This window comes from Pygocentrus nattereri, chromosome 5, assembly GCF_015220715.1.
Source record: "Pygocentrus nattereri isolate fPygNat1 chromosome 5, fPygNat1.pri, whole genome shotgun sequence".
Taxonomy (NCBI): Eukaryota; Metazoa; Chordata; class Actinopteri; order Characiformes; family Serrasalmidae; genus Pygocentrus; species Pygocentrus nattereri.
The window spans coordinates 3,952,248-3,978,850 of NC_051215.1; the positions used below are offsets into that span (position 1 = coordinate 3,952,248).

General features: G+C 40.7%; 1 protein-coding gene across 2 annotated transcripts in view; it reads left to right on the forward strand.

Moving 5' to 3' along the window:
* jag2a (jagged canonical Notch ligand 2a) overlaps positions 1–15,392 on the forward strand; it is an 83,951-nt gene extending 68,559 nt beyond the window's left edge. For both annotated transcript variants that reach the window (XM_017724241.1, XM_017724242.1), the window contains 7 exons: positions 315–400; positions 2,764–2,877; positions 3,650–3,765; positions 5,119–5,379; positions 5,484–5,615; positions 9,486–9,639; positions 13,459–15,392. In XM_017724241.1, the coding sequence (XP_017579730.1) occupies positions 315–400; positions 2,764–2,877; positions 3,650–3,765; positions 5,119–5,379; positions 5,484–5,615; positions 9,486–9,639; positions 13,459–13,910 (1,315 nt within the window). In that variant the 3' untranslated portion in view covers positions 13,911–15,392. The remainder of the gene's footprint in view (positions 1–314; positions 401–2,763; positions 2,878–3,649; positions 3,766–5,118; positions 5,380–5,483; positions 5,616–9,485; positions 9,640–13,458) is intronic.
* The last annotated feature ends 11,211 nt before the right edge of the window (positions 15,393–26,603 follow it).

A 26,603-nucleotide genomic window follows, 5' to 3' on the forward strand; every position in this document is an offset into this window, starting at 1 on the left:
TAGCTGATAATGAAGTGATGCCCTCTTTCGTATTTGAGGGTCCCATTTTGTAGGGCAGGATTTCAACCACTTCCCCTTGTAACTCAGTTCAAAGGGGTTAGGGTGACACCTGACCGAGGGGTAGGGGTAAAAGTAAGAAATGGGATTGGGCCTTAGTCAAGAAAATACGGTCTTATGTCTGAGTGAATCTGATTAGAAGCAAAGTGACTAGAAGTGACTAGAAGATTAATATCTAAATTCCTTTTTCTCTTCTGTTAGTTTCAGTTGGCCAGTGATGTTTTCTGTGTTCTCCTTCGAATCTTTTGCCTCTGTAGTTATAACGGCGGCGTTTGTGTGGACGGTGTGAACTGGTTCCGCTGTCAATGTGCTCCTGGATTCGCCGGACCTGACTGTCGCATCAGTGAGTACTACAGTACTGGTCAGACTATCGAGTACAGTACTAGATGCAGGCATGGACACTGGTTCTCCCCAGGATTTTGATCCAACTGCCCGATTTCTGCAGTTAACTCCAACCAACAGTTGAGGTGCTCAGGCAGCTGGAACTAAACCTTAGAGAGAAGTTTTACTTCTCAGACTTGGATCTTCCATCTATTTGTAACGCTGGGCTGAGGTTGGTTGCAAGTGCAAAGTGCCTTTATTAGGGGCATTCTGATGTTCATTGTCCTAGCAGGCAGGGGTCAACACAGAGGCCGGCAGGAAAAGATGCAGATCCATATTCAAACATAACAAAGAGAGTAGCAGCGGTCAAAACCAGGGAAAATCAAACACAAGAACCAGGCTCAGAACGTCTGAACACAGAGACTTCACAAACACTGAAACAAACTAAGGGGTATTTAAAGCCGTGTTACCGAGATCAACATGAGTTGCAGGTGTGTGGGAGAGGAGGAGAGTGGGCGGAGCCTGGAAGAGTCCAAGTCAGTCTCCCCAAAATATATTTAATTTAAGCAAAATGAACAACTTTGTTTAGCAAGAAGCCTGCAAAGTAAACCTCCAGCACCTACCAAGTCGAAACATTACAACTAACTTAATTGTCACTGACAGAGAAGCTGGTTGTAACTGTCTCTGGTAAATAAAAGTCTGGCAAATCAAGGCAAGAAATTCAGTAAAATGATATGTTGTGTTAAGCTTTCCAACATAAATACACAGAAATATTTGCTTAAAAAAAAAGATGAGTTGCGAGAAGAAGCTGTCAGACACTGGCAGAGCAAAAATCAACACATTAAATTCAAATAAATGTAATTGCCATTTCATTTTTGGTGTATCTGTGCAAGATAAAAGTGTTTCGCATTCATATGGGGGGATATTGAGTTCTCTTAGTGTTTAGTTTAACCACGCTTAGTGGAGGCTGTGCTTTATCTTAGTTAGCTCTCACCCCAAACGATGCGACGACCAGTCAGGATTTGCAGAGGATGTTGCTGTGGGAAATGATAAGATGATCAAATGCAAAAGTTCTACTTTAACCTGTTTAACTGCAAAAACATCCATGTTACATTTGACCCCCATGCAGCTCTGCTGGTGAGATCCCATATAAATAAAAATAATGTGTGGCCACAACTGAGTAAGACGTGGGAATGAGATAATTAAGTTGTGGCCACGACTGAATTATCTTGTTCATGTGCCTTGTTTTTATTTATACAGGATGTCACCAGCGGGGCTCCATAGTCCCGCATTAGGCTGTGCCCCACTTTCACTTCACATGCATATGAAGTTAATTTTGTGCCAAAAGTTTCAAATAAAATAATAAAATCCACAAGTAAAATATTCAGTATCAAAATGTCCAAAATACAATGCGAATACCAATTAGACTGCAGGTGAACGTCCTCTTCGAAGACACACCCCCTGTTAAAAAAGTGCCAAAGGTCAGAAGCAAAAGAGCGAATCCAGGAATGTATCAGCAAAATCAGCGAATAGAAATAAATTAAAGCAAAAACTGGCCAAATGAAAACTGGCAGAATGAGTGAAAGTAAGTTATAAATAAAAGTTCGATTTAACTCTTATTGTTCGTGTTTGCAGCATATTTTGGACGTTTTGACACTCCGTATTTTGCTTGTGGATTTTATTATGTCATTTGAAACGTTTGGCACAAAATGAACTCCGTACGCATCCGTACACATCATAGCGCTGTTCTCGGAACAAAACCTCGTATCTCCATTTTTGACGTTTTTCAGTTTTTGAAATAATCTGAAAATGCCTGTTTCCATTTATATTGTGTGTGGATTTCATGATGAATGGACTAAAAGAAACGGGCCAAAATGACGTGATGATGATGAAAAGATGTCTGGTTCCATTGACTTACATTAGAAGTAAAGTAGGTTTCGTCTCTCTCCTGTAAAGTTATCCATTTTGGGGGTACGAGGTTTTATTCTGACAACAGCGATGTATACGACACTGACTGCGTTCACATTGTCTGACCTCTTGACGTCATTATCTAAAGCTGTGGACTCTTACACTTCATTGAGTAATAGATCTGTAGTCATAGCTGCTGCGGACTGTGCTTGTTTCCGTCTTCCCGTCGTTTGTTCTGTCCTCATGTTTGTGTAGTATATAATACTCTGACTGTTGTACTGCTGTCCTCTGGTCTGCTGCTCTGTGTTTAATGCTGCTCTAGAGGAAATGCATAACAGAGTTTTGGCTGTATTAAGAAGGAATGTCAGTAAAACTTGACTTGACGTTTCCCAGATCACTACAGAGAACTAATCCTGCTCTGTCTGTGTCTCTTCTGTCCGTCTGCTTTTTTCTGTTTTTCTAATTTTTCTTCCTCAGATGTCGATGAGTGTCAGTCCTCTCCCTGTTCTTATGGAGCAACTTGTGTTGATGAGATTAACGGCTATCGCTGTGTGTGTCCTCAGGGCCGAGCTGGACCTCGCTGTCACGAATGTGGGTACCATGAAAAAAAAACGCTCTAAACAAAGCAGACTGCATCTTCTCTGAATATGGACATAAACTAAAACATATATACATGAAATAAAGATTGCTTTTTAAGTTGTGCCGCCTGAGATGATGCCAACAGAGACGTTTTTCTTTGTTGAGGCCTACTATTGCCCCAATGAGGTCACAGTCTCAAAAGTACTGAAGCACCTATTTTGGACCTATTTGACCTATTTGGATGAGATTTGTTTTGTTTTGTTTGAGGTAATTATTAGGGGCGTTTCTCAGCCTGTGACCAGAAGGTCGCTGGTTCGATCCCCAGTGCCGACAGTCCATGACTGAGGTGTCCTTGAGCAAGACACCTAACCCCCAACTGCTCCTTGGGCGTCATGGATAGGGCTGCCCACTGCTCTGGGCAAGTGTGCCCACCGCCCCCTAGTGTGTGTGTGTGTATTCACTAGTGTGTATGTGGTGTTTCACTTCACAGATGGGTTAGATGGTGGAATTTTCCCAGTTGTGGGATTAAAAAAGTATCACTTAACTTAAACTGAGCCACTCCAATTCCTCTGACATATAACTAGATTTCATTACGTCCTCTGGTAAGATGTATAACTAATAACTAAAGCACATTAAACAAGAAAACCACACTTTTTAGAACAGATCAGTTTCAGTTTCAAGTTAACACTGTTTGCTTGACCGTCAGAGTAGTTTGCCATGACCTGGAGGAATTGAGCAGAGCTGCATTTCCTCCTGATGTCTCTCTTTCTCTGCCCTGTTGTAGTTATTGGTGTTGGTAAGGGCTGCCAGCACTCAGGCATGATGGTTCCACATGGAAGCCGATGGGAAGACGACTGTAACACTTGTCGGTGTATTAATGGAAATACCAAATGCACAAAGGTGAGCTCACCTACCAAACTCTATACTTAGCATTGACACCTGATCACTGTGATCCGCTTGAGGTGATCGGACCAACATCTGCCCAGCACACAGCAGGTTTACGCCGTCCCTTTTCATATGCAGCTTTTGTATCTAGATTTTGATAGAATTTCATATGCAACGTATAGATGTTATCAGTAGACTGGCATGGTGTAAGTGGGTGTGGCTTCCACAGGTTATGCTCATTTAAAATGGGGAAGTGGAAGTGGAAAAGTGTCCTGTGGTCCAACGAGTAAACGTTTAAAATATGTCTTATTCAAAATCATGGACACTGTGTCCTCTGGGCTCAAGACCACTCAGCTTGTTATCAGCACAAAGTTCAAAAGCCAGTATTAATGATGGTTTAAGGGGCATTAGTGCGCATAGCATGGGTGACGTGCACATCTGTGAAGGCGCTGTTAATGCTAAATGATATATACAGATTTTGCCTTCCAGACGACGTCTTTTTCAGGGAAGACCTTGAGTATTTCAGCCAAACAATGTCAAACCACATTCTGCACATATTACAGCAGCACTGCTCCATATTAAAAGAGTCCAGGTGCTAAATTGACCTGCCTGCAGTCCAGATCTGTCACCACTGATAACATTTAGTTCATTATGAAATGAATAATACAACAAAGGAGCCCCCTGAACTGATGAGCAGCTAAAATCCTGTATCAAACAAGAACGGGAAAACATTTAACTTTCAAATCTACAGCAGTGTCTCCTCGGTTCCCAAATGAGGTGGTAAACAAGCCCCTGTCCCAACATTTTTTGGAACATGTTGTTGGCATCACATTCAAAATGGGCACATATTTTTCAAAAAACAATCAAATTTCTCAGTTTCAGCATTTGATATGTTGTCTGTAGTATTTTCCTTTAAAAATGTGGTTTAAATGATTTGCATATCATTGCTTCCTATTTTTATTTACATTCTACACAGCATCCCAACTTTTTGGAAATGGGGTTGTACAGTTTGCTTAGCAACCGCAACTTCAGCAAGAAATACAGGTTAAAATTGCAGCTAGGAGTGGAGGGAGAACTGTGCGCTGTCCTGTACAGGCAGCAAATAACATTTCAACTGTCGCATTCATCTACATTTGAATACACTTGCAGATGTTGGCAGACGTGTACTGTCAGAATTAAAGGTTCTGTGCGGTACATTTTTCGTTCATCAAGGTACAAACAATGTAAATGTTCCCTCAAAGGTACAGCAGTGGTTTTAAGGTCCAGTTGTGAACCTTAAATAAGTTTTTTCCAGGTGAAAAGTTTGTATTTGTACTTTTTCAGTATATATTGAATGGTAAATAAGTGCTGTACATTTATCTTCTTTAGGTGCATTGTAGTAGTCGGCCCTGCCTATTGGACACAAGTTCTGTTGCAGCACAGCGCCACCTTTGCCCTGGAGGACAGAAGTGTTCAGAGTGCACAGAGCATCACTCCCTTACCTGTCTCCGCCCACCTTGCCATCAGTGGGGCATATGCTCCGACCCATATGAGCCACCAGTCAACACCAACTGCCAACCTAACAACAATTACCTAGACAAGGACTGTGCACGTGTTACCCTTATATTCGATACAAATAGCCTGCCACAGGTAATCAATCAATCAATCAATCAATCACTCAGTAAATCTTACTGCAATCTGGGGTGAATACGACTCATGACCTATGCACATGTCTCTGTGTGTATGTTTCATAGGGAACGACTGTGGAGGGCATCTGTTCAGAACTAAGATACCTGCCAAGCACTCGAACCCTCGCTGAAGACCACGCCCTCTTTATTCTGTGTGAACAGTCCCCCTCTAGCAGCAATGCTGTAGAGGTTGCTATGGTAACAGTTTTTTTTGTCATTTTTTTCCCCCAAAAGCCTTCAGACACTGACCCTCATCACACTTTGTTATTTTGGAAAGTTATATAACTGCTCATCTGCACACTTTCATATGATTTATCTCAGCCTCACCACCTACAGTCAGCTGTGCTGTTTTGTGAAAGTAGCTGTGCTATATTAGTCATATAGTATATATGTTGACTGGAGGTTAAAACTTTTATATGTCATTTTTTTTGTTCTTCTTACAGATTTTATTAGGAGTCTTACTGTTATTAATTTAAAACGGATTATTAAATTAAAAACGGATGTTGATTGAAATGTACCTTAATGATTCTTCAGTGACTTATGATTAGTTATGATTCTTTATACAGCAGCTAGTTCCGGCCACGCGAGCTGATTGGTTGAGAAGTGTTCTAACTGTGCTGTTATTTCACCACAACATCACAAACACTGTATCACTCCGCTTAGACGCTGTCGCTAAGCAACGACTCTGACAGCTGTAGGAGACACAAGCCAGTTGAACGTTTTTACTTCTTACTTATCCACAAACAGAAAACGGACACTGTTACGGTCACATCTGACCGACAGCCGATTTGGTCCGACTCTGAAGACGAGACGACACTAAATTCCCAAACTGTCGTCACCACTGAGCAGCTTTTCAGTCGGCAGCTGTGGCAGAAGAACAGCTGAACAACCTGGAATCAGCCAGAAATGAACCCAACACCATTCGCCAAACTAAACGGGCTGTAAGAAGCTTTACAGACCGGCTGGAACAAAACAACATTAATACTGATCTGGAGAAACTGACCAAACTGAGCTGAACCTGATATTGCGGCAGTTTTATGGCTCAGTCTTATTTGGTCCTCTGAAGATCAGACACGTCTGGCGAATGGTGGCACGACAACACACTCCCTCTCGTGGTCTGTTGCTTAACTAAGTGCATATTTCATTCTTAGTCGTCAACGTAGTTTATTTATTAGTCTCAGTACTTGCAGTCTTTTAAGAGGAATTCCACCAATTTTTTTAATTTCTGCATAATGCATTCACTGAGATCAACGTCAGTAAGAGTGGTTTGATGTGAAATACAGGGAAGCTTACAGACTCGGATTGCCTTTACAGTGGTGGTGATAGGAACCGGGGGTCACCATGACTAACACAAATATAGACATTTTATTTACTAAAACCTACGCGAGTCTTGTGAACTTTTATGGGGAATATTAACGATAGTAAAATAGTGGAAAATCTGGAAAAAAGTGGAAAAAATAAGTTTTATATGGGGGATATTTTGCATCACAACTCCCTGCACGTATCCTTCCACCATGAAGAGATCCACGCCTACACGCATCGTAACTATCATAAAACAAAATCTCAGGCATCAGGCAGCCTTTTCACTACCATGATTTGTCTAATAACTTTCTGTGAGGGAGCTTTCAGAAGTTTTAAGGTTCTCTAGGATGGAGTATTTCGCACCAAACTTTGTCGTTTATGACCTTTATATTATTGAGAACTTGGGTGAAAATGTGGTGGAATCCCCCATTATATGGCCCATATCGTAGAAATCTTGGAATCCGAGCTTTATGTTGTATAGAGCACCCTGCATGTATCCCTCCACCAGGAACGTGTTTTTAAAAATATGCTGTAGGCCGAAATCTTATCTCAGAACTATCATAAGACAATGTCTCAGGCATGAAAGCGTATTTACTACCATGTCATCTAACGTCATTCTGTGAGGGAACATTTAGAGGCATTAAACTCTTCAGATGTCTGACTTTGTTTACCTCTTAATGATGAATTATTAGAACTTTAGTAAAATTGGTGGAATTCCCCTTTAAATTGACCTCAGTGGTTGGTCATTGTTCAGAATCTTGATTAATCATCAAAGTGATCGGTTACTAATATAATCAATGGAGAGATGAGAGGCCTAATTTGAATATTTCTTGCCCTCACAATCTTCTGGTGGGAGATGTTGAGCTCTGATCCAGCAGGCCGTTCTCAGACAGCTGAGACCGTTACATCACCATGTCTAATCACAGTTTACAATTTAAACTGCTTTACTAGCCTTCGCTGCTTTCGGAGTGTTTTCTCTCTCAGTGTTTCTTTCTTTTATATTAGATATCAGTTTTCTCTCTCTTTCTTCTCTCTTCTCTGAATTGCCACTCGCTTTCCGAGTTTGCACTCTATTAAAAAAGGCAGGCACTTAATTCAGGGCTTAGATGACTTCCAGAGAGAACTTGTAAAACAGGACTATCTCACCATTTGGGGAAAAAAGCGAAACTCCAGGCATTACGAGCGCTCCCTCCATCCTTTTGGCTTTTTTCTTTACATCTGCTTATCGTTTCAGACCTTTTACCTCTGAAACCTACCTGCCTCCTGCCTACTGCCATCAATCTTCCCTCCTTTTCGCACACATGCAGTCTTTGTCTCGGCCTGCTCTCGCTCTGATGTTACCTCTGTGTATCCAGACTATCACCGTAGAAACAAAGAGATTCAGGTCTATCCACTTTCCCTCCTCTAAGCCCTTAATGGGCAGAATAAGCGCTTGACCCTCTCTTCCACGCTGTAATGTTTTGAAGATTAATGTTTGGAGAGCTTTCCGGAAAAGGAGTGGTGCTGCGTTGTGATCTGTGCTCTCATAACACTGTCTGTTGTACGGGTGCTGAGCTTAACACTGCGACATTCCAGTGGAGGCCTGTTTCCTCTTTATTGCCTTCAATGAATTACATTAAAAATGAACCTTATAACAGTTATTGAGCAATTGATCTCTATAGTTATCATTAATAAACAAACGTCGCTCAGCTCCGCCCTCTAAAGGCGTCATTAACAACCATCAAATAAACAAACAACCCTCAGCTCCGCCCTCTAAAGGCGTCTTTAACAACCATCAAATAAACAAACAACGCTCAGCTCCGCCCTCTAAAGGCGTCATTAACAACCATCAAATAAACAAACAACCCTCAGCTCCGCCCTCTAAAGGCGTCTTTAACAACCATCAAATAAACGTCGCTCAGCTCCGCCCTCTAAAGGCGTCATTAACAACCATCAAATAAACAAACAACGCTCAGCTCCGCCCTCTAAAGGCGTCATTAACAACCATCAAATAAACAAACAACGCTCAGCTCCGCCCTCTAAAGGCGTCTTTAACAACCATCAAATAAACGTCGCTCAGCTCCGCCCTCTAAAGGCGTCTTTAACAACCATCAAATAAACAAACAACGCTCGGCGCCGCCCTCTAAAGGCGTCATTAACCATCAAATAAACAAACGTCGCTCACCGCCGCCCTCTAAAGGCGTCATTAACAAACATCAAATAAACAAACGTCGCTCACCGCCGCCCTCTAAAGGCGTCATTAACAAACATCAAATAAACGTCGCTCACCGCCGCCCTCTAAAGGCGTCATTAACAAACATCAAATAAACGTCGCTCACCGCCGCCTTCTAAAGGCGTCATTAACAAACATCAAACAAACGTCGCTCACCGCCGCCCTCTAAAGGTGTCATTAACAAACATCAAATAAACAAACATCGCTCGGCGCCGCCCTCTAAAGGCGTCATTAACAATCATCAAATAAACAAACATTGCTCGGCGCTGCCCTCTAAAGGCGTCATTAACAATCATCAAATAAACAAACATCGCTCGGCGCCGCCCTCTAAAGGCGTCATTAACAAACATCAAATAAACAAACATCACTCACCGCCGCCCTCTAAAGGCGTCATTAACAAACATCAAACAAACGTCGCTCACCGCTGCCCTCTAAAGACGTCATTAACAACCATCAAATAAAGGTCGCTCAGCTCCGCCCTTTTGATTAATCAAAATTTTGATTAATTGTTAACACATTCTTATCAAATAAGCTGTCTGATTCTGTCTTTCTAGTCATTTCAACAGTCTTCTGCACCGGAGGAGCAAGGAGATATACAGCATGTGGTCAGTTCCATCATCAGCGTTTTGTCCAGACGTCACAACAGCACACTGCTTCTGGCCATACGAGAGGTCAAAGTTGAAGCACAGGCCATGCACCCCTCAGTGGGTGAGTGAGATGTTTTTTCTTTTTTCTTTGTCTTTTTTTGCATTATGGTAAAACTGGATCTGGGGTACTTGTGATTCCCAAACATTCCCAGACACCATAGAACATGTTCAGTCCCAGCTTCCTGTCACTCCAAAACCAGTTACTTGGACATTAGTGTTTCAGCAGAGCAGCAGGTAATCAGCATCAAACCTCTACTGTAGTGTGTAGCCCTGTTTGGCTGCCAAGCTCATGTTAACTTAGCTGATCAGGCTACAGATCCAGACACCACAGAACAGGTTTCATTTCACCTTTGTGTCCCTTCAGCGCCAGCTGCTCATCACCGACTTCACTCCCTCAGGTCTGAGTCATTATCTCCTAAACGTGTGTCGGTAGCTCTGTGGCGACCAGTGCTGTTATCATGCCAGCTAAGCTAATGCTAATCAGCTCCTCTCTCCTAGTTAGCAGCACTGTTTAACAGTTAGCCATTGTTAGATTGATGGTTTAAAATTTTTTGAAAGATGGTTTGAAAATCATGTGTTGCTTTCACTTATTTGGTGAACATGCTTTTACATCACTAACGATGTTCGGGTAATAATATTAATAATATTATAATATCCCTGACAGCAAGAGGACAGTGGACCACTGTCGGCCCACTGATGGTAAATGTGGCGGTCAAGTGGCGTTTTGATGAGCATTTTCTGGGCGGTCTACAGGGGGTTAAGCAGATTATTGGACAAAATTCCTCTGATCATCACTCATTGTCCCTCCCAGTCGGACTTACTGATTTATCCTTCGTTCCTTTCTTTAGTTATACTTTGTAAATTAGTTTAGTAACAGCAACAACATTATAATCTAACACAGTGTCAGCAACAACATTATAATCTAACACAGTGTCGGCAACAACATTATAATCTAACACAGTGTCGGCAGCAACATTATAATCTAACAGTGTCAGCAACAACATTATAATCTAACACAGTGTCGGCAACAACATTATAATCTAACAGTGTCAGCAACAACATTATAATCTAACACAGTGTCGGCAACAACATTATAATCTAACACAGTGTCAGCAACAACATTATAATCTAACACAGTGTCGGCAACAACATTATAATCTAACACAGTGTCGGCAACAACATTATAATCTAACACAGTGTCAGCAACAACATTATAATCTAACACAGTGTCGGCAACAACATTATAATCTAACACAGTGTCAGCCACAACATTATAATCTAACACAGTGTCGGCAACAACATTATAATCTAACACTGTGTCAGCCACAACATTATAATCTAACACAGTGTCGGCAACAACATTATAATCTAACACAGTGTCAGCCACAACATTATAATCTAACACAGTGTCGGCAACAACATTATAATCTAACACAGTGTCAGCAACAACATTATAATCTAACACAGTGTCGGCAACAACATTATAATCTAACACAGTGTCAGCCACAACATTATAATCTAACACAGTGTCAGCCACAACATTATAATCTAACACAGTCTCAGCCACAACATTATAATCTAACACAGTGTCGGCAACAACATTATAATCTGACACAGTGTCGGCAACAACATTATAATCTAACACAGTGTCGGCAACAACATTATAATCTAACACAGTGTCAGCAACAACATTATAATCTAACACAGTGTCGGCAACAACATTATAATCTAACACAGTGTCAGCCACAACATTATAATCTAACACAGTGTCAGCAACAACATTATAATCTAACACTGTGTCGGCAGCAACATTATAATCTAGCACAGTGTCGGCAACAACATTATAATCTAACACTGTGTCGGCAGCAACATTATAATCTAGCACAGTGTCGGCAACAACATTATAATCTAACACAGTGTCAGCAACAACATTATAATCTAACACAGTGTCGGCAACAACATTATAATCTAACACAGTGTCAGCCACAACATTATAATCTAACACAGTGTCAGCCACAACATTATAATCTAACACAGTCTCAGCCACAACATTATAATCTAACACAGTGTCGGCAACAACATTATAATCTGACACAGTGTCGGCAACAACATTATAATCTAACACAGTGTCAGCAACAACATTATAATCTAACACAGTGTCAGCCACAACATTATAATCTAACACTGTCAGCAACAACATTATAATCTAACACAGTGTCGGCAAAAACATTATAATCTAACACAGTGTCAGCAACAACATTATAATGTAACACAGTGTCAGCAACAACATTATAATCTAACACAGTGTCGGCAACAACATTATAATCTAACACAGTGTCGGCAACAACATTATAATCTAACACAGTGTCGGCAACAACATTATAATCTAACACAGTGTCGGCAGCAACATTATAATCTAACACAGTGTCAGCAACAACATTATAATCTAACACAGTGTCGGCAACAACATTATAATCTAACACAGTGTCAGCAACAACATTATAATCTAACACAGTGTCAGCAACAACATTATAATCTAACACAGTGTCGGCAACAACATTATAATCTAACACAGTGTCGGCAACAACATTATAATCTAACACTGTGTCGGCAACAACATTATAATCTAACACAGTGTCGGCAACAACATTATAATCTAACACAGTGTCGGCAGCAACATTATAATCTAACACAGTGTCGGCAACAACATTATAATCTAACACAGTGTCGGCAGCAACATTATAATCTAACACAGTGTCGGCAACAACATTATAATCTAACACAGTGTCGGCAGCAACATTATAATCTAACACAGTGTCGGCAACAACATTATAATCTAACACAGTGTCGGCAGCAACATTATAATCTAACACAGTGTCGGCAACAACATTATAATCTAACACAGTGTCGGCAACAACATTATAATCTAACAGTGTCAGCAACAACATTATAATCTAACACAGTGTCAGCAACAACATTATAATCTAACACAGTGTCAGCAACAACATTATAATCTAACACAGTGTCGGCAACAACATTATAATCTAACAGTGTCAGCAACAACATTATAATCTAACACTGTGTCAGCAACAACATTATAATCTAACACAGAGTCGGCAGCAACATTATAATCTAACACTGTGTCGGCAACAACATTATAATCTAACACAGTGTCGGCAACAACATTATAATCTAACACAGTGTCGGCAACAACATTATAATCTAACACAGTGTCAGCCACAACATTATAATCTAACAGTGTCAGCAACAACATTATAATCTAACACAGTGTCGGCAGCAACATTATAATCTAACACTGTGTCGGCAACAACATTATAATCTAACACAGTGTCAGCAACAACATTATAATCTAACACAGTGTCGGCAACAACATTATAATCTAACACGGTGTCAGCAACAACATTATAATCTAACACAGTGTCGGCAACATTTTCTATAAAATCATGATTTTTCTCTCTCATTTGTTTGTAATATTTGTCTGTTTAATTTCCAAAATAAAAGTCTTTGTGCATTTATAATACGTTTGAGGAGATGAAAAACTAGGTAAAACCTGTATGCATGACAGTAATCTGGGTGGTCCGAGGGTGGACCAGCAGTGGCAAACAGTCAGTAGGGTGCCGACCTTATCAATGCTCATTACCAGGGATACCATGGTAGTATTTGGCTTCAAGCTAAAGGTCAATTTGGATACCGCCTGACCCTTGAATAGTCCACTGTATGGACTGTAGTATTGTATAATGTGCCTTTCTGACACATTAGAATTGCCCCCCACCAAACCTTTGATTTATTTAAAGTCTTAATTATGGACAGACCTCCCTGTACTTCTCACCCCCTTCTCACCCACAAACTCTCTTTATAGATTACCTGGTTCCACTGCTCTGCGTGCTGTTTTCTCTGCTGTGGATTTCCTGCATGGTGGTGTGCATCTGCTGGTTCCGCAAGCGCAGGAAAGCGAGAGAAAGGACCAGCGCTCCAATAGAGGAGAGCACCAATAACCAGAGGGGGCCACTACTGGGCGCTCAGTCACCCCATAAAGACAACGTAGACAGTCGAGAGGAAAGCAAAAGCCTTATGTACCCCCTGGACAGGGTCGGAGACGGAGCGGAGAAAGAGCACGAGGATGAGGATGGAGACGAGAAAGGTGGGCAAGGCCTAGTGGTGGATAAGTGCCCTTCTCTGAAGTACACTAAAGGGGAAGTAGTGTACACCATTTGCACCCAGACACAGCCCACAAGGACTCACTACAGCAGTAAGGACAACCGATGTAAGAACGTGAACAGCTCTGAACAGGTGATAGATCACTACGTATGAGCAGCACGACGAGAAAACGAAACATTGAACGTTGAGTTTTGACACTTTTGTCCAGAAGCAGAGCCGTCCACTTTTTCAACCCCCCTTTCTTCTGTTTACACTTGCGTTTGCTTTTTGTAAAAAGGAAAACAAAAAAAACACAAAAAGACTTTAAAGACCCTAAAGGCAGCTTCCATTTAGTTTTTGCCTACGTCTTGATCTGCCTTACGTTGAGCTCGTGTGAAGCATTTTTTCCAGCACTTGAGTTTCAGTTCTCGAGGAAAGATACTCAGCTTGTATATTTGGTCAGATAGAGCAGTTTCACTCGGATGGTTAGTAGTAACGAATGATTTACGGAATTTTTCCGTTTTTCAAAAATTCACCATCCTGAATGTCCTGTGGGAAATTCTGGTGCTGGGTCTTTTTTTGAATGTTTTAATATGTTTTTTCTCAGTTCTCAACACATTTCTCTAGCTTTTTGTTCCTTTTTAAACACTACGTAGAACCTATTTGCAGAGAAATACTATGTAAGAAATAAACAAATGTACATATGTAAATAGAAAAAAGTTATAGCTGTGTATATTTGAGTTTAGTAACTTAAAAGGCTGTTTTTTTATTAATAATTTCTATGATTAATATTTCTGTTTTTACTTTGCTTTTACTTTTTATATGGCATTGCTTTTATTTATGTTGGTCAAAAAATTTCAGCATTTTCTATTGTTTATATTTGCATCAAAGGGCTAAATGGGGCCTCTTGCTGTACCCACTGGAGCACTCCCGTTATCGTGGTGTTTATGTATAAATGTATTTGTTTTGTTGTAATATATGTAAAGTCAACACACTAAACTGATTAGACTTTAAGAGGATGCGTAATTGAAATGGCTCGGCCAGAGAAATACAAGCATTTTAGATTTAAAACGTAAAAAAACTTAAAAAGGTTCATTTCAGTTAAATTTCCTGCTAATTCAGAAGAAAGTCATCTGTTCAAGGAGATGCTTGATTTTTCCACAGAACAATTGTATTTTTTTATGGTCCTGTTTTAGAATTGAGATCAAAGAGTTTTTTGTATTTTATTGCAATTTTGTGACGGTTCGAGAACGTATGACAAATTTTGTCATTTTTTGTTTTTTACGTCATCCCCAAACCTCAATGTCCAACAACAAACAATCCCTGAACTAGTCTTAAAATTTCAGTCATGGTAAAAGAACCATCCCAGTTCCTACAAAATATTTTGCATAATTGAAAAATTTCCAATAATACAATGTCACACATAGTAAAATAAAACTGGTGTAGCTGATTTATTTTCATCCAGTCGAAATTTCTGGAAATGTTCGTTTTTTTCTCTTCTCCGTTTCATACATGAAGGGAACAATTTAATTTTTAGATTTTGTTTCATTGCCCAATATGGTCTCTTTACGAAGCCAAACAGGATTAAGAAAGTTAATATGATTTACGTGAATTACCTCAGATGTGGCAATAAATAAAACGTATCGTCTCTCTGGATAAAAGCGTCTGAATTCTTAGTGGAGTTGGTGATTGTTAAGCAATTCATTTTAATTCATTCAATTCATTTTAATACTTCAGTAATTTCAAGGTGTTGTTTGTGTTGAAGAATTCCACTCATTTTTAAAACATGCATAATTCACGTTCAAAGTACACGACGTAAGTTTAGGGATTTGGAGACCTCTCTGGTGAAAATGTGTAATTGCGCACAAAATATGGTAGAATATTTTCCAGCATTGGACCCCTTCCCCCCAGCGGACGAATCTCATGATCATACGTTGAAAGGATGCGTCTTCCGAGACAACCCGTTTTTCGCTCAGTAATGCTACTTCTTTCAATTTTAACAATAAAAACTTACATAGTGCAGCTTCAAATAGTTAAGAGAGGTTTAGTGTGAAATGCTTTGTTCTCGAGAGAACTGTTCACAGTGGTGGCGATAGGAACCACACGTCCACCTCTACAAGCTCCCTGAAGTGGTTATGAAGACCCCGGCTGATATCTGAGACATAGTTAGGTATTTTTTTATATGTTCACAGTGGAGAGATGCACTATATTGCCAAAGGTTTCGCTTGTCTGCCTTCACTTGCATATGAACTTAAGTGAAATCCCATTCTGAATCCATAGGGTTTAATGTGATGTCAGCCCACCCTTTGCAGCTATAACAGCTTCAACTCTTCTGGGAAGGCTTTCCACAAGGTTTAGGAGTGTTTATGGGAATTTTTGACAGTTCTTCCAGAAGCACATTTGTGAGGTCAGACACTGATGTTGGATGAGAAGGCCTGGCTTGCACTCTCCCCATTCCATGAAGCTCTCTACGCTGCTCTTTGTAGATGAAGAATCAGAAATCAGACCTTTCAGCTAACATCAAACAGTTCACAGAGAGAGAGAGAGAGAGAGAGAGAGAGTGAAGCCCCTGTTGCTGCTCATTTGCAACTAAAGAACATAATGACTTGTGTTTTATCGTCTGGACATTGTTTGACCGTCTGTCTGAACGTGTACATAATGTTAAATCCACCAAAACGTAGGACAGGCTCCGGCGAACGATCCAAGACAACCAGTTTCCATCAATTCAGTGGGATTAATGGTGTGTATCACCTCCTGATTAAAGATTAATCTGCTGCAGTAGAAGCTCTACATCTTCAGGTCTGTTTACTAATCCCAGACTGATTTCCCAGGAAGGAGATGCATCCCACTGGAACATCTCGGCCACACAGACCAACTCCTACAGCTGTGCTGTGTGAATGATTTCTCTTTTCAGTCTGAGCAGCTCTGTAGTCTTTAGGATGGTAGCATTTGGCTGCTCACGCTGTCGGATGTGGGGAATTCCATGCATTTTCCAAAATCTCTGCAGTTCGTGTGTTGAGATGTAAACAAAGCAATCCAAAGTTGTTTGATGTGTAAAGAGCAACTGAAATTAGTGGTGTTGATAGGAACCAGGGGTCACCATGACTACAACACAAATATAGCCTTTTAATTTATTATCAAAACCACCAGTGAACCTACATGAGTCTTCTGAGATCATATGAACAGTGTTTAATGGTAAAATAGTACATTGAACAGTACATTAAAAAAATACATTGTATTTCTTTAAATCCATTTAAAAGCTTACACCCAAACCAGTGTAACAATGTCTCAGACACCAGGCGGCGTATTCATGACCATATTTATTTAATAACCTTCTGCAAGGGAGCTATTAGAGCAGGGATGTCCAGTCTTCTCCGCAAAGGGCCGGTGTAGGTGCAGGTTTTGCTGACCTGATTCCACTTGTTTAATCAGTCAGTCTTTAAACAGCTGATCACAGGTGCTCTGCAGCCACACCGGCCCTTTGCGGAGAAGACTGGACATCCCTGTTTTAGGGGTTATGAGTGTCACACCAAATCTTGTCTTAACTTTTACATTATGGAGAACTTTTGAAAAATTGGTGGAATTCCTCTTTAAAGAACCCATATTATAGAAATGTTGAAATGAAAGAGCTGTGATGGACTGGCGACCTGTCCAGGGTGCCTGATGACCTCTGGGATAGGCTCCAGCACCTCCCGTGGCCCAGAAGGAGGAGAGGATTTGAAGATGTGTGTGTGTGTGTGTGTGTGTGTGTGTGTGAAATGAAAGCGTTTCTGTGATGTCATGAAAACGAGTGCATTTACAGCCGTTTAGCTCCGCCCACTCACACTGAAGATATAAAGAGTGTTTCAGCCTGGACTGTAATTTTTTATGAGGCACAATACAAAGTATTCGGATCACATCAGCCTAACAAAAACAGTCGGGGACAAAAGGTTGGAAAATGGTCAGGTAAACATGAATTATGACACAAATGCCAAAATGAATACCAGAGAAATACAGGTCTTTTAAAAGTTGGCTTAAATTTAAAAAGAGCCCTTACAGCTGTATTTTCATGGGATATTGTTGACAGTGGTGGTGATAGGAACCAGACGTCCAAAGGATTTAATGCCTCTACAAGAGCCCTCACAGAATACTACTACATGAAATTCTTATTATACACTGCTTGATGGCTGAGACATATGATACTGAAAACTGGTAGTTCTGAGAAGATTTTGGTCTAAAACACAATTTCTACAGTTATTTAAGGGGTGGGGTACATGCAGGGCACTGTGAGGCAAAATAGTCCCAAAAGAAAACTTTTTTTTTTCCAAAATTATGACTTTTGCCATCATCAAGAAACTGTGAAGACCCATGTAGGTTCACTGGTGGTTGTGGACAGTTAATAAAGTGCCTTTATATGTGTTGTAGTCATGGGGACCCCTGGTTCCTATCACCACCACTGAACCATTTCACAGCAAACCACTCTGAATGACTACATCTCGACTACTGACTTCTTTAAATGGGGAAATATCATTGCAATTCCCCTTTAAAGTGACGCTTGGCCCAGGTCTCTTCTTAAATGCCCCAGTGACCCTCGCGTGAACCCCTGAAGCGTAGTGACTTTTGCTTGGCGTCTGGGGTTCCTGTAGCAGCAGCAGAGGTGATAGTAGTGGAAGGTGTTGGGCGTCTATTTTTATGCTCCTCGTTGGCAGTCGGTTCTAATGACGCGCTCTTACAGTAAATGGAGAAAGCAGGTGTTGATGGGTTGGCTGTAATAGGAACGATGGCATCTGTTCATTCATTACCTTCATGATCTTTACAACTATAGGAGCTTTACGACTGCTGTCAAGCACCTTTCTTGTGCTTATGAACAGGACAGGATCCATCACGGTGCTGTCCAGTCACATGTTCTGAGCTTCCTCCAGAGTCTTCTGGGTTCAGGGACTCTTCAGCCAGCTACAGCCCTGACATCTCGTCTTGAAATGTGACTCATAACCTCAGCCGTCAGCCGTCGCTTTGAAATATATGACTGCCTGAAGGTTAATGTTTTTGGCAGGTTCTTGTTGAAACCCTGCAGAATTCGGGCAAACAAGGTTAGCCCTGGTCTTTAAACAGGCCTGTGATTCCACTGTTGCAGGTGAAAGTTCATGCTGTTACAGATCAGACATTTTTTGTTGAGCAATCAAAGATGACGCATTTTTTTAAGAGTGGCTTTGGCTGTTTTAGCACTGCTAGCTAGCTAAGCTAACTTCTATCTATCATGCTGCGCCAGACACGTTACCTCGTCTACTTAAAATGACTTGACACCATCATGAGTGTCTGATGCAGAGGCTAGTAGTCAGCGACATAAGCAGCTGCCGAGGGCCGCATGGCCAGCAGGGGGCCCCCTAACAGTTTTAGGTTATTACTGTTAGTTGCCATTATGTTGTTTAATAAGGCACTTGAAAGAGGGGGAAAGCAAGCGGTTAATCACAAGAGAAGATGAGGAGAAAAAGATAAGCCTCTGTTTTTTGGCTTTTGATCAGAAAACAAGACGTAGCCAATCTGGCCGGAGAATGCCAAGATGCCATGTGCCGTACGCAAAATGACCATTTCTCTTACATAATTTACATCACCTGTGGTGGTCATTGTTATTAGTTAATGTAAGAGCACAGTATTCCGTACATCTCAGTATTCTGTACATCTCGGTATTCCATACATCTCTGTATTCCGTACACCTCAGTATTCCGCACATCTCAGTATTCCATTCATCTTAGTATTCCGTACATCTCAGTATTCCATTCATCTCTGTATTCCACACATCTCAGTATTCCATTCATCTCAGTATTCTGCACATCTCAGTATTCCATTCATCTCAGTATTCCATTCATCTCAGTATTCCATACATCTCAGTATTCCGTACATCTCAGTATTCCGTACATCTCAGTATTCCGCACATCTCAGTATTCCGCACATCTTTTCCCTTTTTGTGTAATAAAAACCACTTTATTTTCATTTATCAACAGCTCATCTGAGACATTGGCATATATCCTTGTTTCCATCAAAACGGTTGGCAGGACCATCAAGGCTGAATTTGAATATGAAATCTGTGTAAATACTGACTGTAAATGTGGTGGGAAAACTTTTATGGCCTAAAATCAATTTTAGCATGTTTTAACATCATATTTAACATTCCAGCAAACATTAAACAACTGATCATCACTATGAAACACAGTATGTTTAGTATTGGGCTGTTAATCTGAGTTTACACCGTCAGCTAAGAGACCTCAGCAGAGTCCTTTCAGCTGCATGGCTTCACATCACTGACTCACTTTACTAGGCTTTTTCCCATAGTAGCCTCATCCCATAGTAGCCTCATCCGTTGCTCATATTGTTTCTATTAGTTGATTTTTTAAAAATGTATAATCAGTTAATGGCCATTTTTGTCCATTAGATTTCATAAAACATAAAATTAAGTACAGGAACCCACCGTACGGAAAACCGCCGGAACCTGGTTTAACACCGATGACTGTTGGCCCAAATGTGACCAATCAAATTGCATTTTGGTTGCAAGGCAGATTTTGCAGAGTCTAACCAGTCGTTACATCCTATGTGACTTTGGGACTTTCTGCGGTAACGAGTGGAGCAGGACAAGCGGCGAAGTACAGTAAGGAACGATGCACTCTTCCTCTGATTTCACAGTACGTCAGCTAGCTAACTGGTTTGCTAATGCAATGTAAACAAGGTTAGGATTCATAAATTAGGAGCGTTTATTTAAGACTCTGATTTATTTGTATACATGTTTGGATTACAGGATTAAAGAAAATTAGACAGAAAATAAGTAAACATGCCAGTCAACTGGACAAAACGCATCAAAATAAAAGGTAATTAAACTGATAACTCGAAACGAAAGCTTGAGGCCTCAGAGGAAAAATGACTGTTTAGGTTTTTTAAGCCATTTACAAGGTGTAGGTTTGGGCAAGTGCCTAGGCACATGTGAGACCCCAAAAAAATCTGCTTAGGACCCCATAAATGCCAGAGCTGGCCCTGCACCGGTCATTTAGGCAGTCAGCACAGTGCTAATGGGCTTGTTAGCTACATTAGCTTCGCAGCTTCCAGTGCAACTAATTAAAGAACCAAACTTCAGACACCCAACATATCTTAGCCTAGCTAAGGGGGGGTTGAGTCCGTTTGATTTGCGGCCAACACGTCTTTTAAGCTAAACCTTTAATTGTTTGTTGTGGGTTTTGATGATTTTGGTTTCGCTGGCAGCTCCGGACTTGCACAGGTAGAGGAATCTGGAGAACAAACTTTCAGTGCCAACAAAAGAATCTACCAACGCAGCCATCTATCAGCCTACCTTCCTACACCTAACTCCAGATGTGCCCAACCTGGAGGATTCTTCCCTTCAGAGGGAGAGAAACACTTCCGTTCTGACGTTCATGCTTCTCGAGCCTCTAGAACTGAAGGAGGGTGTTAAAAACAGTGTGAGAACTTTTTGAAGCTGCTGACTTAAAGCCGTAATGACAGGCTGGAGAATTATATCCAAAACTCTGCCTGCGCTCTTGCTGGATCTGACTAGATTTCCTGTTATCTCCTGACGCGAAGATGAATCAGCCTCTTTTTCCACCCGCAACACTGGAGCTTCTCAGCACCTCAATACCTTGATTGTTAGAGGAACCAGCTGTTGAAGACTGCATCTGCAGGATTAGGAGAGTGTGTTGGTGCTGAACTCTTCCCAGATCTGTCTTACTGAGCCTCACTTGAGTTAGTGCTGGCAGAGGCTTAGAGCAGCTGCCTGTTACAGCCTCTACACCCCTCCTCCCCTCGCCCATTCATTCAGTCCAGTCCATTTTCTACTAGTACTCCACGGCCCTGGAGTCATGTGGATTCAGCCTCTGAAGCACCTTTGCTAGACAGAACAACTGCAGTCTAACAGGGTCATTCTACAGAAACGTCCACTTTTCTGTCCATCCATAGGAGTCAGTGGTGTTACCGAGCCTCACTGGTGTTACACATAAGAAAGGAAACACCGGAGACATCGAACCACACGCTGTCAATCAGGGAACATCCACTAAAATTGGTCATTTAATCCATTTGTGTTCTATTTTTTCACAACGACCTCAGAATAAAGTCGGTCACACCAGTGACTTCAGCTAAAAGCTTCATGTGAGATCATGAGCTGAATGAGAAAATCTCTGATGACGGAGAGACACAGTGGACCCACCGTGAGCTTTTCTTCATAGATCCTCAGAAAACAGGTAAAGGAAGTCGAGTGATGTCATCGGTGTGACTTTTATTTCAAAATAAGAGATTTTTTGTTACACGGTGGCACCAGTGACACGACCCCTGGGGACCACAAGTTTCATCAGATATTTTATAATATTTATTGGGCATTAGTTTCTTCATGTCATTTGAATCAGATATTTCATAGTCGTGTGTAGATTATTGCAGTTAAAATTGCAGAAAACTGTTTTTTCTTCAAAATATTGCACTGACCTTTTACGCTTGACCGTGGAGAAGCGCACTACTGTGGTGCTTTGAATTCTAGATAATTGATTTCAAAAGCAAAATTTCTAAATTGAGACTCAAGAAGGTGTAATTGTTAAAATAACATTGTTTTATTTTAAAATACAACGAATTGTAACTCTTAACATCTTTTTTTTTTAAGTGTAATATGTCTGTAAACGCTAGAGACACAAACATGGACATTCTGTAGAATGGCCCATATACCAGTTTAGTTTTAAGTGTTAATATCTCATCTGTTTGCTATTAAATATGAACTTTTTTAAATGTCTCAGCAGAAGCAATATTTTCATTAATTTCATATTAATGCCTTTACTGCAGAGTTTATAAGGCACATCTATTCAGAGTGTAGTTATATAGCTACTATACAAATGGTCACTTCATTAGAACATACGTGGAAGAAACAAAGAACATGCATAAAAAAGTCTATCTGTGCTTTATGCCACCTATATATGAATGTTTTCTATCCTATCTTGTTAAATATGCATGTTACACACACACACACACACACACACACACACACACACACACACACACATATATATGCTGTATATCACTGTTGTCGGGAGAAAACCTCGTATCTTCAAAAACTTTACAGGAGAAGGAAAAAACCTACTGTAGTTTTAATGTAAGTCAATGGAACCAGACGTCTTTCCAAGTCATTTTGGGCTGTTTTTTTTGGTCCATTCATCATGAAACTTACGGACACTGTAAAGAACAACAGGTCCTTTGAAATTATGTCAAAACTGAAAAATGACAAAAATGGAGATACAAGGTTTTTTTCCGACAGCAGCGATATAATTTATGGCTGAAACATGTGTCCCAATTTCAAGTAAGTTGGCTTGTGTCCCACTTAATGTCCACATGTGACAAAATTAAGTTAAAGTGAAATCCATTTATCGTCGCTGTCCAAAGAAAAACAGGTCCATCTCCAAAATAGTAACTTTACAGGAGAGGGCAAAAACCTTCTTTACTTTCAATGTAAGTTAATGGAAAGAGATTTATTCTAAGCAGGTTGGGAGCATTTCTATCGGCCCAATCATCATGAAATCTTTGCACGATATAAAGGACATCAGCTGAGCTCAAATGATGCCGAAAAATAAAAATGGCAAAAGAAATGGAGGTACATGGGTTTTATTGCACAGCGACGATGTGCAAATACATTTAACATCTTTGGAATCCATAGATTGCCATATATTAGACGTCTGTATGTAGATAACCCTGGACAGTGAAATGTTATGTACATTATGTTCAAAGTTCTTGCATGGCTTATTGATTAGCTCACTGAGGCTAACCTAGCCAAAGGTTAGTGCAATCCACAGTCTAAACCTACAGTTAAGCTTCATAAAAACTGTGTGCTAAAGTTTCTTATTAGGCTGAACAGGACGCTCTGTAAAGCTTGTCCAACCTCACATATGCAGCTCTGAAGACGTGTTTGTGGGGAAATCCAGGGTAGAGTTGATAGCATGGACCAGACTTTCAGCGTCAGGAGCAAAGACCTGTAATAATTAGAAATTTGAAACAGTCCTTTTGACAGGTGACCTAAAGTGAGGTTCAAACGTGAAGAGTTCAAATAGAATGCAAACTACCAGAGAATAGCAAATTACACCAATATTCACTTTCCCCTGGGCTTCGTAATCTCAGGCAAGTCAGGGCCAATGAAGGAATTTCACAGCAAATCCCTTCTGTTTGAATCAGACACCAGCGTCATCCCGCGCCTTCATGTTGAAAAACGCAGACATAATAAGAGGGGCTTAGCTGTGAAACTGAAACAGGCTCTAATAATTTTAATGGGGAGTAAAATATAGTGGAGACGTCTAGCCGTATTTCAAACTGGACGGCGTAATGGCCCCTTGCTCCAGCCCGTGGTTTAGCATACTGTGATTTCATAGTAACGTCTTAACGGCAGTCTGTCAGTGGCATCTCAGAAGAACCGTAATGTTGTGTGAGACATGCACTGGATGAGGACTCCATATGATCAGCCTCAAGGCCTTCATGAGGTTAAAGGAAAAGCTTGGCACAGGAGGTCAGTCCCCCTTGACTCCAAATATAGTAAAAAAAAACGGATATTTTTGGTGTCTGACGTTGGCTTCTTCAGTTTTGCACTGGAGCTACGAAGTTAATGTAACTAATAAATAATGGACGCTTTTATCTTAGTGCAGGGCTCAGCAACGTGAAGCTCCTTTACTGCCCTGTTGTGGCTCCACAGCAGAATCAGATTTGTAGGTAATAATAAAATAATCCTCCTTTACAGTAAAATAAAACTCTGCTGAATGTTCAACACAGTTTAACAGTAAATGGTTTTAAACACTGGAGTTAATGTAGAACTGCTGATTCACCCTTTAACCCTGGAGGATGGCTTGCAGACTGCTGCAACGCAGCAACGCAGACAACAATCTAGCTAGTAGCTCATGAAAAGGCAAAGAGTAAGACTGAAGATGAATGTTGATAATTTGGTGACGAATGGACATTTATAATCGCTCCGGCTGGTTTCCTGACATGTTTAATCTGCAACGAGACACTGACAAACACTAAAAAGTCACAAAGCTGAAGTCAGATTCTCGCTCACCAGCTTCTTGCTCAAAACGTTGAATGTTAAGAGATTTTATGGCATTTTACAAGAAACCGTTCTATTTTTGTGGGAGTTTCCTGCTGGAGATGTGAGAAAACTGGCTATAGGTGAGCTACAGCTGAAAGCAAAGCAATGTAGGGTTGTGTTTCTGTTTTTATCATATTTTTAGCCTACTCTAGCACATTAGCACACACTGCCTCGGCAATGTGGACATAAAATGGGGCTCCCAAATTGTTTTGATATGTATTGAAAGGACAAATTGACTCTTCTTAACATTTGGGTTGCTGACCCCTGGCCTATGGCATGGCTGCATGCCTAGTATTGCCATCTTAAATAGTCTTGCTGGTGTGGTTTTTGACTGTTATATACACACACACACACACACACACACACATACACACACACACACACACACATCTTCTAAGCCGCTTCTCCCTCTGGGTCGCGGAGGGTCTGTTATATATAGCCATGGATAAATGGAAGTTGCATTGGTAAAAACAGTAGCAGCAGCCACTAAATCTGAGTTTTGTTCTTAATTTGTCCATTTTATCAGATGAGAGTTTGCTAGTTCAGACAGTAGCTTGTACTATGAGAAGAGACTGTGACTGTAAGAGGGAAATGAAGGCTGGCATTCTGGAGGCTTCTGCTTTGGCCTATAAGGCTGGAGCCCCCCCCCCCCCCCAGTCCCGAATTCCTAGATGTGTGCAGAACTACTGATAGGAGCAGAACTGGGGTAGTTACTCAAACAGAAAGCAGAGCATTGGCTCTACCATTGGAAGATCACAAGTTTTGTCCTCTGTCATCCATATCTGGGAGTCCAAGAGAGCATAATCGTCCACTCTCTGGGTGGGATGGGATGGTCCTCCATCTCCCCCGTTCCTCATGTGATGCTAGCTAAAATGGGCATCTGTTAGCTGATGTAAGAGAATTTGCACTTAGTGTTCTCCTGCAAGCGTGTTGAGCTGTCCATTAAAGCTTTGAGAAGATGTGGTGGAAGCTTGTGTCCAAGCTTGGTAGCATTCTCTAACTGTGGAAGACACACTGTAAAAAAAGTTTTTTTACTGTCAAAGTACTGTAAATTTAATGGTTTTGACATAAATACCCATTTAGTTATTATTTATAATAAAGGTTATTACTGTTATCTTTATGGTAAAATACTGTATGTCAGAATAACTAACTGAACTAGTGAAACTGTTCAATTACAGTAAAATCTGGTATATCTAAGAAATCTAATAACTGTAATTTTACAGATTTTTACCATCATTTGGAAAAATACATTTCCTGTTAATGTGTTGTCTGCTGCTCTGCTGCTTTTCCTCTTTTTTTACAGGTTTTTATACAGAGTAGCTAACAAGTAAAACCAAATTGGAGAGAAATTTGGTAAAATTCCAAAAGCAAAGTACTTTGTTATAATTTACTAATTACCTCTCTTAAACTGTAATGGGATCTCTTACCGCTTCCTGGAACATGGAATCTCACTGTTACTTGACCCTGTTAAATTGACGGATTATTAGCTTCCATTACCTGTTAGCTCCATTAGCCTCGTAGCTCCAGGGCAAAATGAAAGAAGCAGATTTCAGTCAAACATGTCTCGGCTGACTACTGTAGGAGTAAATAGAGTTTATTTGATTGTTTGCCAAACCCTTCCTTTGACTACGCGTAGCCCCTCGGCCCACGCCCTCCTCTCAGCGCTAGATTAATTGCTTTTAAATTGCCCAAAGTAAAGTAAAAACACAGATATTCAAAACAGAGCTTGTTAAGAGTCCAATTGATTGGCCACTTCAGAGAAACTCAGCTGGGAATGCTTAACCACA